Below are 18262 nucleotides of genomic sequence, written 5' to 3'. Positions count from 1 at the left end.
TACTGATGTTACGTGTGTTTATCTGCAGTAATTATATGTCTGACATCACTACACGCTCACATGTCTACTGATCCTATGTGTGTTTATCTGCAGTAATTATATGTCTGACATCACTACACGCTCACACGTCTACTGATGTTACGTGTGTTTATCTGCAGTAATTATATGTCTGACATCACTACACGCTCACATGTCTACTGAGCCTACGTGTGTTTATCTGCAGTAATTATATGGCTGACATCGCTACACGCTCACATGTCTACTGATCCTATGTGTGTTTATCTGCAGTAATTATATGGCTGACATCACTACACACTCGCAAGACGTCTGTTAGGGCTTCAGATTCTTTCCTCAGGAGCAATAAAACACACACCACACTTAATTACAGAGGTAGCTAAAACACTACCAGATTCTTTTATTTGCTGCACGACCTGCAGGAAACAATCATGTTAGCAAGTAGAATAAGACATCACACAGTTGTTCAATAAAAGTGAACAAGAAAACAAAGTGTTCTGTTTTCAGAAATAAAATTGTCTTAGATACATCTTTGCAAAGTTTATCAAATGCTATATATACAATTTAAATTAACAGTGTGCATGGGAAATAGCATCACCATGGATTCTCTTGAAGAGAAAAAGAACCCCCACATTTATAACATTTTAGTCCCCAGCAGTATAAGGTCAATTTATTCCATTTTTCAAGTTGTCAATGAAGTTAAAGGGAAATTAAACTCATTTATTTATCTGTGTTGTATCTAAAAAAACAACAACATTTAAATATATTGCTTGATTGAAAAATAATCATTGATTGTGCCGTGTGTCATGAACTACCAATAGCACGCTGGGGAGTGTTCTTTGTCAGCCAGTGAGATTCATCCCACAGACCAGCTGTGTACAGAAGTAAACTTTCTATTAAGTTTCAAACTTTGTAATATTTCTTATAATCTTTCTCTTTCACATGCATGAGTAGAATGTCCCTTTGTCACCCAGCATTGTTGGCTTTGCAAAGGATTGTCTGGCTATATTTCCTTCAGTACCTTAATGATATTATAACACTATATTTGTAAAACATAAAAAAACTTACACTAGATATAAAAATCACTCTTATATGGGTCAATGGAGCTGCGCGTCTAGGTCGTACTTTTCACAGAATTTATCTGTAAAAGGAATACAGGTCAGGTATTCACACCAGTCACACTTTATAGGATAGAAGTAAAATAGAACAACTAAGCCTGAGAAAAGCCCGATGAATATTAAGAGAAATATGATAATTTGACATCGTTTGCGGAACATGTCGACTTTGCCAAAACTAATGTAAGGCAGAAATGCAAACGACAAGAAAAAGCCGCTAACGAAGCCGGAGAAATGAGCAAAGTTATCGATCCAAGGAAGTAGGCCAAACGTGAAGAGGAAGATGACCACAGCAAACAGCTTGAAGAAGGCTCTCCACGGCCGAGCAAGGATTTGCCAGCTTTGGAAAAGTTCCACAAAAAGGCACGCCAGAATCCCAAACTGAGAGCCGGCTGGTCCCACCTAGAGGAGAAGACCACAACCGTAAATACAACATCTGATAGACGTCTCTCTCTCCGACATGGTTACAGCTGAGGACTTAAAGGGACGCTACAGATAATATCACACTTTATGCTTTACACAGAATGATCAGTTTTACAGATTGTCCCATTTTCTTCTGTTATCGAATAACCCTTTGTATCTTCATCACTTAGCCCCATTCCGATGATTGCATACTGAGGTAGGCTCAGGAGCGTGCTTGTGTCGTGTGCACTATATGGCAGCCATGTTTGTAACAATGATTATAGCAATATTAGACATGTGGCACTCAAGTCATGTGCACGCTCCTAAACCTACCTCAGTATGCTGTCATGCAAAAGGTAACACAAATACATCAGAAAGTTTCTTTTTAATTGTACTGACTTTCTAGGCTGTGAAAAATTAAAGGGACGTAAAACCCCAACATTTTCTTCTGATATTCAGATAGAGCAGCAATTTTTTTAAAAAAAGTTAAAAATTTACTTCTGTTGTCAAATGTGCTTAGTTCTCATGGTATTCATTGTTGATGCGATATCTAGGTAGGCATCTGGGACTTTGCATGGCAGGAAATAGTGCTGCCCTCTAGTGCTCTTGCAAAACTGCTGCCAAATAGTGCTGCGGGCAAATGCACCCTTCTGAGCCCTGCTCTTCAACAAAAGATACCAAGAGAATGAAGAAAATGTGATAATAGAAGTAAATTGGAAAGTTGTTTAAAATTCCATGTTCTATCTGAATCACAAACAAAACATGTGTGGGATTATGTCCCTTTAACTTTGAGTTTACTGTCTTTTTAAAGGGGCATTCTAATGGCGAGAAAAGTCAATAAAATATTAGTGTTTAACTCTTACAAAGGGGTTAACACACAGCTAAAGCACCTCTCAGACCAGTGATTGGTGGCTACGTTTGTATGGTATTGCTAATTGGCTCATAGTCTTCATCATGCAATGTGTTGCTCCTCCCAAGTAGGACTTTATGTATGTATTTAACCTTTGGCTTAGGTTAAATATGTGTGTTTGCTCATTCAGCTTTTCCTTTGTACTTTATTTTTACAAAAGAAGAATAAAATTACCTCAGCTCTATAAGGAAGGAAAATAGCACTTGTTAGGTTTCCCGTGATTCCACTTAATATATAAATGATAGAGATTCGGTGCCAGCCGGCCAGCTTTTCCAAATCCCGCAGAATTGTCATCTGGAAGCAGACCGAGACTAAGCAGTGAAGGATTCTGTGAACACAAAAAGAGAATATAAATTAAACAAAACACTTTTTAAGATAGTTATGAATGACACAGTACACAGCTAAGCATTCTGGGTAGTTACATTAAATGAGGGTCACGTGATCTGCATAGTACACCCATGATATGGCCCTCCACTCATATTAGATTCTGCCTACAGCTCTGAGTGTTATACAGAGGTCACACATGGCAGGTTATAGTCTTGTCATGTCAGTTTGTCTGTGACACAATTACATATTAGTTCAGTGACTTCAGCAACCAATGTCATTCCAATGGTCACATGTGGTGCCCTCAATATATATTTACTGTATACTGAACCCCCTGTTTACCTTGTCCTCAGTAAAATACACACAACTTACCCTGCATGGAGAAACAGAGACAGCCAGAGCCTATAGAACTGGTCTGGAACCTCAGGATTAAGGAATGGGAGCAGCCCGCAGACATCATCCATGCAATGTACCTGGGGATACATGGGTTAAACACTCAGCCAATGTTCTATAGTAGATATCAGTATGAGAGTGAACTGAGCAGTGTTTATACTTTATTTTATACTGTGGGACCGTGTTCCAAATATAAAGTGAACTCAACACACAGTGAAAACCCTAATGGTCTAATATCTGTTTTACACAATACACCAGGTTATGTACCATCTACCGCTCTGTGCTTTTATTTAAAAAGATAAACGTTCCTTAGTCATAGTTGCCCTCCTGAAGCAACATCGTTCTTCTTCAAATTAGGATGTGGCCAGTGATTTGAGCATACATATGTATGCATGTTCATGATTGACTCATGGGCTGTATCCTAACCTGCAGTTGTGCAGGGGCACAAATCTGACAGACCCACCTGTACTACCGATACACAAGCATGTGAGACTGATCTGATGAGCTTGCACTCAAACAATTCTAAAGACACAGGGGTAAAATGGGGTCTAGAAGGGAAATGGACCCTAGTGTGGTTTGTGCAAGTCCTGACGCTGTTGTTTTGCCCGGTTCTGAGGTAACCACAGGTATGCTGGTAAGCACATGGTATATAACATATATAACAAAGCATCATTTAAAGGGAAATCCAAATGTAATATTCATGATTACAATAGAGCGCAGAAGTTTATGGAACCAGTTTAAATTACCTGCTTCTCTTCCTTGTGAAACTTTGCTCATTCCCATGAGAGCATACTTAGGTAGGCTGCAGTGTTTGCAACAATATATGTAACAATGCTATACATACACAAGACACGTGCACGCTCCTGAGACTACCTCAGTATGCTCTCATGGAGAGGAACTAAGTTTCAACAAAGGAGACTGGGAATAAGAGGAAAATTTAAGTATATTGGAAACTTTGCTTTACTTAATTTTACTCTATCTGCATCATGAACATTTCCTTTTTACTTGCATGTCCCTTTAAGGCACAGTTAGCACACAGTAATATGACGCCAGCACACAGAAAAAAAAAAGCAAATGGGAGACACAGTTATTACAAACATTCAACTGAAATCTATACAAATGTCAGAAGAAAAAAAACATTGTGACTAAGAGGAAGAGGTATCCATATGTGCATAGTCACCAATATATTCCCAGTAAATTCCACTATTTAAATAAATACATTTTAAGGATATTTTCATATCTTTACAGGCATTATGCTCAAATATAGCAATGGCTTAAATCCCTTATTCAGCAGATCTTTTTTAAGTGGTACAGCTCAGAAACGCGTTGTGGTTAGTGTTTAACCTTAGGAAGGGGTAAGGCTCTGAAACATGTTGTGCTTAGTGTTTAACCTTAGGAAGGGGCATGGCTCTGAAACATGTTGTAATTAGTGTTTAACCTTAGGAAGGGGCATGGCTCAGAAACGCATTGTGGTTACTGTTTAACCTTAGGAAGGGGTATGGCTCTGAAACATGTTGTGGTTACTGTTTAACCTTAGGAAAGGCCATGACTCAGAAACGCGTTGTGGTTAGTGTTTAACCTTAGGAAGGGGCATGGCTCTGAAACATGTTGTGGTTACTGTTTAACCTTAGGAAGGGTCATGGCTCTGAAACATGTTGTGGTTAGTGTTTAACCTTAGGAAGGGTCATGGCTCTGAAACATGTTGTGGTTAGTGTTTAACCTTAGGAAGGGGCATGGCTCTGAAACATGTTGTGGTTAGTGTTTAACCTTAGGAAGGGTCATGGCTCTGAAACATGTTGTGGTTACTGTTTAACCTTAGGAAGGGGTATGGCTCTGAAACATGTTGTGGTTACTGTTTAACCTTAGGAAGGGGTATGGCTCTGAAACACGTTATAGTTAGTGTTTAACCTTAGGAAGGGGCATGGCTCAGAAATGCGTTGTGGTTACTGTTTAACCTTAGGAAGGATTATGGCTCTGAAACATGTTGTAGTTACTGTTTAACCTTAGGAAGGGGTATGGCTCTGAAACATGTTGTAGTTAGTGTTTAACCTTAGGAAGGGGCATGGCTCAGAAACGCATTGTGGCTCTGAACCGCACTGTGGCTACTGTTTCACACAAGGAAGGGCGTGGCTCTGAACCGCACTGTGGTTACTGTTTCACACAAGGAAGGGCGTGGCTCTGAACCGTGCTGTGGTTACTGTTTCACATAAGGAAGAGCGGGGCTCTGAACTGCACTGTGGATACTGTTTCACACAAGGAAGGGCGTGGCTCTGAACCGTGCTATGGTTACAGTTTCACACAAGGAAGGGCGTGGCTCTGAACCATGCTGTGGTTACTGTTTCACACAAGGAAGGGCGTTGTCCTTGCTGATTGGTGGATAAATTCATCCACCAATAAAAAAGTGCTGTCCAGAGTACTGAAACCAAAAAAAGCTTAGATGCCTTCTTCTTCAAATAATGATAGCAAAAGAGCAAAGAAAAATTGATAATAGGAGTAAATTAGAAAGTTGCTTAAAATTGCATGCTCTTTCTTACAAAAGAAAAAATTTGGGTTCAGTATCCCTTTAACTATTTATGTGTTGTTTCTTTTGTTCACAAACTGGTAGCATTAGTATGTCCCTCTAAAACAGAGCCTTTAATACATAGCTAACATTTTCACTAAAGAGCGTTTTCCTCTGTACATCTTGCCTGATTAGCGTACGTAATTTATCAGATACAAGCGTGCAGACAATGTTTACACATACCTTTTCTTGTATCCATAGATTTTATGTAGCATTTGTTAATAAAAAGAAGTAAAAAAAATCAAAAATCAAATGTCGCACAACACAAAGCGCATGATGTGAGTATGTGAGACCCACAAAGTCACAGGTTTGTAGAGTTTAACCCCTTGGCTACTAGAGTGTCGCAATGCATCAACAAGCAAACCTCTCTGGCAGTCAAGAGGTTAATGAGATCACATGATGTTGCAGCCTCATAATATAACATTAGTAACTGAATGAGTAAGTGAGGAACCTATCACAGTAATGAAATATTATGTAGCAGCCAACAGGGACACAGAGGCACATTGTCATTTGTATTAGATTTTCTGGGGATTTTCAGGGGATTTTGTATCTTTCAGTAACTGATATATTTATGTGCAAATCACAGTGACCTTGGTTGCTGTACACAGATGATGGTATTTATAGTGAGTTTGCACAAATGTATAATATATATATGTTACAGTTCTATTCCCAGCTGATTATAGTAACCATCTGATTTTGTTAGCAAGTTCCAGTTCTTTAATCCGTTCATATTCAGAAAGAATAAACAGAAATGAAAGTTCTGATAATAAAAAAACTACTTATCTTTTATCTCTTGTGATTCATCTAAGGAGGGGTAGGGGTGTGGCTCTAAAATGGGTTGTTATTACTGTTTCACATAAGAAAGGGGCATGGCTCTGATTTTGTTGTGGTTACTGTTTCACATGTGGATTGAATGTGGCTCTAAACTGTGCTGTGGTTACTATTTGACATGAGGAACGGGCGTGTCTCTGAACCTTGCTGTGGTTAGTGTTTCACATAAGGAAGGGGCGTGTCTCTGAACCTTGCTGTGGCTACTGTTTCACATGAGGAAGGGGCGTGTCTCTGAACCTTGCTGTGGCTACTGTTTCACATTAGGGAAGGGCGTGTCTCTGAACCTTGCTGTGGCTACTGTTTCACATGAGGAAGGGGCGTGTCTCTGAACCTTGCTGTGGCTACTGTTTCACATGAGGGAAGGGCGTGTCTCTGAACCTTGCTGTGGCTACTGTTTCACATGAGGGAAGGGCGTGTCTCTGAACCTTGCTGTGGGGCATGTTTCCGAACCAAGTTGTGGTTACTGTTTCACATGAGGAAAGGGTGTATCTCTGAACCTTGCTGTGGCTAGTGTTTCACATAAGGAAGCGCTTGGCTCTGAAACGCACTGTGGTTACTGTTTCACACAAGGAAGTGCTTGGCTCTGAATCGTGTTGTGGTTGATGTTTCACACAAGGAAGGGCGTAGCTCTGAACCGCACTGTGGTTACTGTTTCACACAAGGAAGCGCTTGGCTCTGAACCGCACTGTGGTTACTGTTTCACACAAGGAAGGGTGTGGCTCTGAACCGCACTGTGGTTACTGTTTCACACAAGGAAGGGCGTGGCTCTGAACCGTGCTGTGGTTACTGTTTCACACAAGGAATGGCATGGCTCTGAACAGTGCTGTGGTTACTGTTTCACACAAGGAAGGGCGTGGCTCTAAACCACACTGTGGTTACTGTTTCACACAAGGAAGGGCGTGGCTCTGAACCGTGCTGTGGTTACTGTTTCACACAAGAAAGGGCATGGCTCTGAACCGCACTGTGGTTACTGTTTCACACAAGAAAGGGCGTGGCTCTAAACCGCACTGTGGCTACTGTTTCACACTAGGAAGGGCGTGGCTCTGAACCGTGCTGTGGTTACTGTTTCACACAAGGAAGGGCGTGGCTCTGAACCGTACTGTGGTTACTGTTTCACACAAGGAAGGGCGTGGCTCTGAACCGTGCTGTGGTTACTGTTTCACACAAGGAAGGGTGTGGCTCTGAACCATGCTGTGGTTACTGTTTCACACAAGGAAGGGCGTGGCTCTGAACCGCACTGTGGCTACTGTTTCACACAAGGAAGGGCGTGGCTCTGAACCGCACTGTGGTTACTGTTTCACACAAGGAAGGGCGTGGCTCTGAACCGTGCTGTGGTTACTGTTTCACATAAGGAAGAGCGGGGCTCTGAACCGCACTGTGGATACTGTTTCACACAAGGAAGGGCGTGGCTCTGAACCGTGCTATGGTTACAGTTTCACACAAGGAAGGGCGTGGCTCTGAACCATGCTGTGGTTACTGTTTCACACAAGGAAGGGCGTTGTCCTTGCTGATTGGTGGATAAATTCATCCACCAATAAAAAAGTGCTGTCCAGAGTACTGAAACCAAAAAAAGCTTAGATGCCTTCTTCTTCAAATAATGATAGCAAAAGAACAAAGAAAAATTGATAATAGGAGTAAATTAGAAAGTTGCTTAAAATTGCATGCTCTTTCTTACAAAAGAAAAAATTTGGGTTCAGTATCCCTTTAACTATTTATGTGTTGTTTCTTTTGTTCACAAACTGGTAGCATTAGTATGTCCCTCTAAAACAGAGCCTTTAATACATAGCTAACATTTTCACTAAAGAGGGTTTTCCTCTGTACATCTTGCCTGATTAGCGTACGTAATTTATCAGATACAAGCGTGCAGACAATGTTTACACATACCTTTTCTTGTATCCATAGATATTATGTAGCATTTGTTAATAAAAAGAAGTAAAAAAAATCAAAAATCAAATGTCGCACAACACAAAGCGCATGATGTGAGTCCCACAAAGTCACAGGTTTGTAGAGTTTAACCCCTTGGCTACTAGAGTGTCGCAATGCATCAACAAGCAAACCTCTCTGGCAGTCAAGAGGTTAATGAGATCACATGATGTTGCAGCCTCATAATATAACATTAGTAACTGAATGAGTAAGTGAGGAACCTATCACAGTAATGAAATATTATGTAGCAGCCAACAGGGACACAGAGGCACATTGTCATTTGTATTAGATTTTCTGGGGATTTTCAGGGGATTTTGTATCTTTCAGTAACTGATATATTTATGTGCAAATCACAGTGACCTTGGTTGCTGTACACAGATGATGGTATTTATAGTGAGTTTGCACAAATGTATAATATATATATGTTACAGTTCTATTCCCAGCGTATTATAGTAACCATCTGATTTTGTTAGCAAGTTCCAGTTCTTTAATCCGTTCATATTCAGAAAGAATAAACAGAAATGAAAGTTCTGATAATAAAAAAACTACTTATCTTTTATCTCTTGTGATACGGTCACCACACGGTCACCACCTAGCAAGATATATAAAATAACTACAATACCTCCCTAAGGGCAAGATTACAAGTCGTGTGGCAAATCAGTAGCGAAAATACTACGCACATTATGGCTTTTTCGCATTTGGGGTTGCGCAGGTATAACAAATTGTTAAAAAACTTTTTGCGCGCGTTAAGCCGCATAATCCAAACAGCCAGATTGTGTGCGCGTTCACGTATTCCCCCATAGTATTCAATGGAGAAGACAAATAGAAAAAAACAAAATACACTAAAACCCTAATCGGTTGTGCAAAGCCCATGATGTATTCTCCTCGAAAAGTGTACATGAAAATGTGAATATGTTCTATTTATTTCTAAATAAATATTTCTCTATATATGTGATGATTTATGGACAGATATATCTATTTACAGAAAGATATGTATATGAATATATATATATGTCTAGATATCCCGAGATTTATATGCGATTATCTCTTTTAAAATCCCTCTGAGATATTGTTCAATTATGTGTATAAGATGGTAATGAGAAATGGTTTCATTATATAGATGCATGTTTCTGTATGTATGTGTATGTTTGTCAATGTAAAATCCCTGCGTCTGCTTTCATTTTCTAACACCTGAGATCTCCTATCTTTGAGCCTCTATAACTTTTGTGTGCAATATTTTTTTTAAAAATAATTTTAATAGACCGTGTTAATATGAGTGTAAGTGTACTTTGTAATGGATTTTCGTGAAACTTTTATGTTGCGGAAAATTGTTAACTACATCTCTTTCAGCGCGGAAAGGATTGTTGCGTAAAAGGCAAATGTGCGCACACAATCGCGATTTTTCAAGACTTGTAATAGCGGCGCAATGGAAATTGATTGCAAAAAGACCAAATTGAGTGCGGAAAAAAGTCATAATGCGCATCTTGTAATCTTGCCCTAGGCTTTTCAGTGTTATTAAATAGCTCATCTACTCTTTAGCATTTTGTATGCCAGTCCACTGGGATTACAATAAACTGAAATGGGCTTATGAGACAAAATGACAATCTAATATTAGCACAGCAGTATACAGATGCAGGGGGTACAGCAGTATACAGATGCAGGGGTACAGCAGTATACAGGAGCAGGGGCACAGCAGTATACAGGAGCAGGGGCACATCAGTATACAGGAGCAGGGGCACAACAGTATACAGACGTTGGGGTACAGCAGTATACAGGGGCAGGGGTACAGCAGTATACAGGAGCAGGGGCACAGCAGTATACAGGAGCAGGGGCACAGCAGTATACAGGGGCACAGCAGTATACAGGGGCAGGGGCACAGCAGTATACAGGAGCAGGGGAAAAGCAGTATACAGGAGCAGTGACACAGCAGTATACAGGAGCAGGGGCACAGCAGTATACAGGAGCAGGGGCACAGCAGTATACAGGAGCAGGAACACAGCAGTATACAGGAGCAGGGGCACAGCAGTATACAGGAGCAGGAGCACAGCAGTATACAGGAGCAGGGACACAGCAGTATACAGGGGCAGGGGCACAGCAGTATACAGGAGCAGTGACACAGCAGTATACAGGGGCACAGCAGTATACAGGAGCAGGGGCACAGCAGTATACAGGAGCAGGGGCACAGCAGTATACAGGGGCACAGCAGTATACAGGAGCAGGGGCACAGCAGTATACAGGAGCAGGGGCCCAGCAGTATACAGGATCAGGGGCACAGCAGTATACAGGAGCAGGGGCCCAGCAGTATACAGAGATGCAGGGGCCCAGCAGTATACAGAGATGCAGGGGCCCAGCAGTATACAGAGACGCAGGGGCCCAGCAGTACACAGGAGCAGGGGCACAGCCGTATACAGGAGCAGGGGCACAGCCGTATATAGGAGCAGGGGTACAGCAGTATACAGGAGCAGGGGCGCAGCAGTATACAGGGCCAGGGGTACAGCAGTATACAGGAGCAGGGGCACAGCCGTATACAGGAGCAGGGGTACAGCAGTATACAGGAGCAGGGGCGCAGCAGTATACAGGGCCAGGGGTACAGCAGTATACAGGAGCAGGGGCACAGCCGTATACAGGAGCAGGGGCACAGCAGTATACAGGAGCAGGGGCCCAGCAGTATACAGGATCAGGGGCACAGCAGTATACAGGAGCAGGGGCACGGCAGTATACAGGAGCAGGGGCCCAGCAGTATACAGAGATGCAGGGGCCCAGCAGTATACAGAGACAAAGGGGCCCAGCAGTATACAGAGACGCAGGGGCCCAGCAGTACACAGGAGCAGGGGCACAGCCGTATACAGGAGCAGGGGCACAGCCGTATATAGGAGCAGGGGTACAGCAGTATACAGGAGCAGGGGCACAGCCGTATACAGGAGCAGGGGCACAGCAGTATATAGGAGCAGGGACACAGCAGTATACAGGAGCAGGGGCACAGCAGTATACAGGAGCAGGAGCACAGCAGTATACAGGAGCAGGGACACAGCAGTATACAGGGGCAGGGGCACAGCAGTATACAGGAGCAGTGACACAGCAGTATACAGGGGCACAGCAGTATACAGGAGCAGGGGCACAGCAGTATACAGGAGCAGGGGCACAGCAGTATATAGGAGCAGGGACACAGCAGTATACAGGAGCAGGGGCACAGCAGTATACAGGAGCAGGAACACAGCAGTATACAGGAGCAGGGGCACAGCAGTATACAGGAGCAGGAGCACAGCAGTATACAGGAGCAGGGGCACAGCAGTATACAGGAGCAGGAGCACAGCAGTATACAGGAGCAGGGACACAGCAGTATACAGGGGCAGGGGCACAGCAGTATACAGGAGCAGTGACACAGCAGTATACAGGGGCACAGCAGTATACAGGAGCAGGGGCACAGCAGTATACAGGAGCAGGGGCACAGCAGTATATAGGAGCAGGGACACAGCAGTATACAGGAGCAGGGGCACAGCAGTATACAGGAGCAGGAACACAGCAGTATACAGGAGCAGGGGCACAGCAGTATACAGGAGCAGGAGCACAGCAGTATACAGGAGCAGGGACACAGCAGTATACAGGGGCAGGGGCACAGCAGTATACAGGAGCAGTGACACAGCAGTATACAGGGGCACAGCAGTATACAGGAGCAGGGGCACAGCAGTATACAGGAGCAGGGGCACAGCAGTATACAGGGGCACAGCAGTATACAGGAGCAGGGGCACAGCAGTATACAGGAGCAGGGGCCCAGCAGTATACAGGATCAGGGGCACAGCAGTATACAGGAGCAGGGGCCCAGCAGTATACAGAGATGCAGGGGCCCAGCAGTATACAGAGATGCAGGGGCCCAGCAGTATACAGAGACGCAGGGGCCCAGCAGTACACAGGAGCAGGGGCACAGCCGTATACAGGAGCAGGGGCACAGCCGTATATAGGAGCAGGGGTACAGCAGTATACAGGAGCAGGGGCGCAGCAGTATACAGGGCCAGGGGTACAGCAGTATACAGGAGCAGGGGCACAGCCGTATACAGGAGCAGGGGTACAGCAGTATACAGGAGCAGGGGCGCAGCAGTATACAGGGCCAGGGGTACAGCAGTATACAGGAGCAGGGGCACAGCCGTATACAGGAGCAGGGGCACAGCAGTATACAGGAGCAGGGGCCCAGCAGTATACAGGAGCAGGGGCACGGCAGTATACAGGAGCAGGGGCACGGCAGTATACAGGAGCAGGGGCCCAGCAGTATACAGAGATGCAGGGGCCCAGCAGTATACAGAGACAAAGGGGCCCAGCAGTATACAGAGACGCAGGGGCCCAGCAGTACACAGGAGCAGGGGCACAGCCGTATACAGGAGCAGGGGCACAGCCGTATATAGGAGCAGGGGTACAGCAGTATACAGGAGCAGGGGCACAGCCGTATACAGGAGCAGGGGCACAGCAGTATATAGGAGCAGGGACACAGCAGTATACAGGGCCAGGGGTACAGCAGTATACAGTAGCAGGGGTACAGCAGTATACAGGAGCAGGCGTACAGCAGTATACAGGAGCAGGGGTACAGCAGTATACAGGGTCAGGGGTACAGCAGTATACAGGAGCAGGGGTACAGCAGTATACAGGGGCAGCGGTACAGCAGTATACAGGGGCAGGGGCACAGCAGTATACAGGAGCAGGGACACAGCAGTATACAGGGGCAGGGGCACAGCAGTATACAGGGGCAGGGGCACAGCAGTATACAGGAGCAGGGACACAGCAGTATACAGGAGCAGGGGTACAGTAGTATACAGGAGCAGGGGTACAGCAGTATACAGGAGCAGGGGCACAGCAGTATACAGGAGCAGGGGTACAGCAGTATACAGGAGCAGGGATACAGCAGTATACAGGAGCAGGGGCACAGCATTATACAGGAGCAGGGGCACAGCATTATACAGGAGCAGTAGCACAGCAGTATACAGGGGTACAGCAGTATACAGGAGCAGGGGCATAGCAGTATACAGGAGCAGGGGCACAGCAGTATACAGGGGTACAACAGTATACAGGAGCAGGGGTACAGCAGTATACAGGAGCAGGGGCACCGCAGTATACAGGAGCAAGGGTACAGCAGTATACAGGAGCAGGGGTACAGCAGTATACAGGATCAGGGGCACAGCAGTATACAGGAGCAGGGGTACAGCAGTATACAGGAGCAGGGGCACAGCAGTATACAGGGTGCAGGGGAACAGCAGTATACAGGGGCAGGGGTACAGCAGTATACAGGAGCAGGGGTACAGCAGTATACAGGATCAGGGGCACAGCAGTATACAGGAGCAGGGGTACAGCAGTATACAGGAGCAGGGGCACAGAAGTATACAGGGTGCAGGGGAACAGCAGTATACAGGGGCAGGGGTACAGCAGTATACAGGAGCAGGGGTACAGCAGTATACAGGGGCAGGGGTACAGCAGTATACAGGAACAGGGTTACAGCAGTATACAGGGACAGGGGCACAGCTGCATGCAGGGACAGGGGTACAGCAGTATACAGGAACAGGGGTACAGCAGTATACAGGAGCAGGGGTACAGCAGTATACAGGAGCAGGGGTACAGCAGTATACAGGAGCAGGGGTACAGCAGTATGCAGGAGCAGGGGTACAGCAGTATACAGGAACAGGGGTACAGCAGTATACAGGAGCAGGGGTACGGCAGTATACAGGAACAGGGGTACAGAAGTATACAGGAGCAGGGGTACAGCAGTATACAGGGACAGGGGCACAGCAGTATACAGGAGCAGGGGTACAGCAGTATACAGGGACAGGGGCACAGAAGTATATAGGAGCAGGGGCACAGCAGTATACAGGGGGAGGGGTATAGCAGTATACAGGAGCAGGGGCACAGCAGTATACAGGAGCAGGGGTACAGAAGTATACAGTAGCAGGGGTACAGCAGTATACAGGGACAGGGGCACAGCAGTATATAGGAGCAGGGGCACAGCAGTATACAGGGGGAGGGGTACAGCAGTATACAGGAGCAGGGGCACAGCAATATACAGGAGCAGGGGTACAGCAGTATACACGAGCAAGGGTACAGCAGTATACAGGAGCAGGGGCACAGCAGTGTACAGGAGCAGGGGTACAGCAGTATACAGGAGCAGGGGGACAGCAGTATACAGGAGCAGGGGGACAGCAGTATACAGGAGCAGGGGGACAGCAGTATACAGGAGCAGGGGGACAGCAGTATACAGGAGCAGGGGCACAGCAGTACACAGGAGCAGGGGCACAGCAGTATATAGGAGCAGGGGTACAGCAGTATACAGAAGCAGGGGCACAGCTGTATACAGGAGCAGGAGCACAGCAGTATATAGGAGCAGGGACATAGCAGTATACAGGAGCAGAGGTACAGCAGTATACAGGGGCAGGGGCACAGCAGTATACAGGAGCAGGGGCACAGCAGTATACAGGAGCAGAGGTACAGCAGTATATAGGAGCAGGGACACAGCAGTATACAGGAGCAGAGGTACAGCAGTATACAGGAGCAGGGACACAGCAGTATACAGGAGCAGGGACACAGCAGTTTACAGGGGCACAGCAGTACACAGGGGCAGGGGCACAGCAGTATACAGGAGCAGGGGCACAGCAGTATACAGGAGCAGGGACACAGCAGTATACAGGAGCAGAGGTACAGCAGTATACAGGAGCAGGGGTACAGCAGTATACAGGGGCAGGGGCACAGCAGTATACAGGAGCAGGGGCACAGCAGTATACAGGAGCAGAGGTACAGCAGTATATAGGAGCAGGGACACAGCAGTATACAGGGGCAGAGACACAGCAGTATACAGGGGCAGGGACACAGCAGTATACAGGGACAGGGGCACAGCCGTATATAGGAGCAGGAGCACAGGTGGACCCCTGACACTCACATACATAACTATATACACGTACTGCCTAAAATGTCATCAGGAATACCTCTGATTGGCTAACACTAAAGGGCATCCATGTTGGTAGTAAGAACAAAAACTGATGGTTACAGGGATGAACTAAATGACTAATCCGACAGGCTTTATATACAATATATATATGTGTGTGTAGCAAGGGGGCAGAAGGATACTCACTCACTGATTACCCTACACCTCTGTGCATTTTTACCAGGGGTTTCTTTAGCTATTTTACATTTGGAACAAACACTATCAATAAATGAAATAAAGAAAGAGTGAGATGAATGAAACAAGAACAAGATTTGTATCTTTGGTTTATGGGACAAATTAATAGCAGAGAATGGGCTAAAAAAACAACTAAATGTGAAAATTGTAACATAATAAATGAAGAAACATCAGCAGGGACTGGGCAAAACAAGGCATTGGGATAATGCGCAAATAATACCAACCGATGAATAAAATGACAAATAAAAGTGACACCTCTGTGAGATTTACTGAATCTTTTAATGAAAAACACTCTAGTAAGGACGTGATACCTGCGAACATAGTGTTGCCTCTTCGTGGAAATAGCCCTGCATAAAATCACAGTATTCCCGCGACGTTATCTCACACCTGCACAAGGAAAACAACAGGGTTACAAGAGGAACATCAAGAACCAGTCATGGTTGCTTTGTGTTATCTTCATCAACAAAAACAGAGTTGGAATTTGTGGGAACAGAGCATTGAGTTAGTGAGGTATTTGTGGTTAGACCTCTGTGCTCGGTCACTGAACTATTCCTCACTACAAAACAAACTAAATACACCCAGGAAATATCTGCTATTGTCCCTACCAGCTGATCCATGAGCAATGAGAGAATTGCAGAGCAGGAGGCCACTGAGGGTGACACGGCTGGGACGCAGATTTATTTGGTTCAGTAACATGAAAAGAACTGTAATGTCAGCACAAATCTACTCTGATTTTTTATTCTTTCAGTTCAAAGGAAACAGGAGACATGACGGCATTTTATTGTCCTGCACATAACTACTTATGGGGGGGGGGGGGGTACTGTTTAGTGTTGTCTATAGTGTAAAGTTTTATTAAACAGGAGACATGACGGCATTTTATTGTCCTGCACATAACTACTTATGGGGGGGGGGGGGTACTGTTTAGTGTTGTCTATAGTGTAAAGTTTTATTAAACAGGAGACATGATGGCATTTTATTGTCCTGCACAGAACTACTTATGGGGGGGGGGTACTGTTTAGTGTTGTCTATAGTGTAAAGTTTTATTAAACAGGAGACATGACGGCATTTTATTGTCCTGCCCATAACTACTTATGGGGGGGGGGGGTACTGTTTAGTGTTGTCTATAGTGTAAAGTTTTATTAAACAGGAGACATGACGGCATTTTATTGTCCTGCACATAACTACTTATGGGGGGGGGGGGGGGTACTGTTTAGTGTTGTCTATAGTGTAAAGTTTTATTAAACAGGAGACATGATGGCATTTTATTGTCCTGCACAGAACTACTTATGGGGGGGGGTACTGTTTAGTGTTGTCTATAGTGTAAAGTTTTATTAAACAGGAGACATGACGGCATTTTACTGTCCTGCACAGAACTACTTATGGGGGGGGTACTGTTTAGTGTTGTCTATAGTGTAAAGTTTTATTAAACAGGAGACATGACGGCATTTTATTGTCCTGCCCATAACTACTTATGGGGGGGGGGGGGGTACTGTTTAGTGTTGTCTATAGTGTAAAGTTTTATTAAACAGGAGACATGACGGCATTTTATTGTCCTGCACAGAACTACTTATGGGGGGGGGTACTGTTTAGTGTTGTCTATAGTGTAAAGTTTTATTAAACAGGAGACATGACGGCATTTTACTGTCCTGCACAGAACTACTTATGGGGGGGGGTACTGTTTAGTGTTGTCTATAGTGTAAAGTTTTATATAGGAAACAGGAGACATGACAGCATTTTATTGTCCTGCACAGAACTACTTATGGGGGGGGGTACTGTTTAGTGTTGTCTATAGTGTAAAGTTTTATTAAACAGGAGACATGACAGCATTTTATTGTCCTGCCCATAACTACTTATGGGGTGGTACTGTTTAGTGTTGTCTATAGTGTAAAGTTTTATTAAACAGGAGACATGACGGCATTTTATTGTCCTGCACAGAACTACTTATGGGGGGGGTACTGTTTAGTGTTGTCTATAGTGTAAAGTTTTATTAAACAGGAGACATGACAGCATTTTATTGTCCTGCCCATAACTACTTATGGGGTGGTACTGTTTAGTGTTGTCTATAGTGTAAAGTTTTATTAAACAGGAGACATGACGGCATTTTATTGTCCTGCCCATAACTACTTATGGGGGGGGGGGTACTGTTTAGTGTTGTCTATAGTGTAAAGTTTTATTAAACAGGAGACATGACGGCATTTTATTGTCCTGCCCATAACTACTTATGGGGTGGTACTGTTTAGTGTTGTCTATAGTGTAAAGTTTTATTAAACAGGAGACATGACGACATTTTATTGTCCTGCCCATAACTACTTATGGGGTGGTACTGTTTAGTGTTGTCTATAGTGTAAAGTTTTATATAGGAAACAGGAGACATGACAGCATTTTATTGTCCTGCACATAACTACTTATGGGGTAGTACTGTTTAGTGTTGTCTATAGTGTAAAGTTTTATTAAACAGGAGACATGACGGCATTTTACTGTCCTGCACAGAACTACTTATGGGGGGGGGGGGTACTGTTTAGTGTTGTCTATAGTGTAAAGTTTTATTAAACAGGAGACATGACGGCATTTTATTGTCCTGCCCATAACTACTTATGGGGTGGTACTGTTTAGTGTTGTCTATAGTGTAAAGTTTTATA

The 18262-nt window shown here is 44.5% G+C and overlaps 1 protein-coding gene across 6 annotated transcripts in view; it reads right to left on the bottom strand.

The window, feature by feature from the left end:
* Positions 1–382: 382 nt before the first annotated feature.
* RHBDF1 (rhomboid 5 homolog 1) overlaps positions 383–18262 on the bottom strand; it is a 236309-nt gene continuing 218429 nt past the window's right edge. For all 6 annotated transcript variants that reach the window (XM_053694520.1, XM_053694518.1, XM_053694522.1 and 3 more), the window contains 4 exons: positions 15935–16010; positions 3139–3239; positions 2617–2770; positions 383–1532 (listed from right to left, as the gene is read on the bottom strand). In XM_053694520.1, the coding sequence (XP_053550495.1) occupies positions 1113–1532; positions 2617–2770; positions 3139–3239; positions 15935–16010 (751 nt within the window). In that variant the 3' untranslated portion in view covers positions 383–1112. The remainder of the gene's footprint in view (positions 1533–2616; positions 2771–3138; positions 3240–15934; positions 16011–18262) is intronic.

This window comes from Bombina bombina, chromosome 11 (genome assembly GCF_027579735.1).
Source record: "Bombina bombina isolate aBomBom1 chromosome 11, aBomBom1.pri, whole genome shotgun sequence".
Taxonomy (NCBI): domain Eukaryota; kingdom Metazoa; phylum Chordata; class Amphibia; order Anura; family Bombinatoridae; genus Bombina; species Bombina bombina.
The sequence above is the reverse complement of the archived record's forward strand: the minus strand, read 5'-3'. Positions and strand labels throughout refer to the sequence as shown.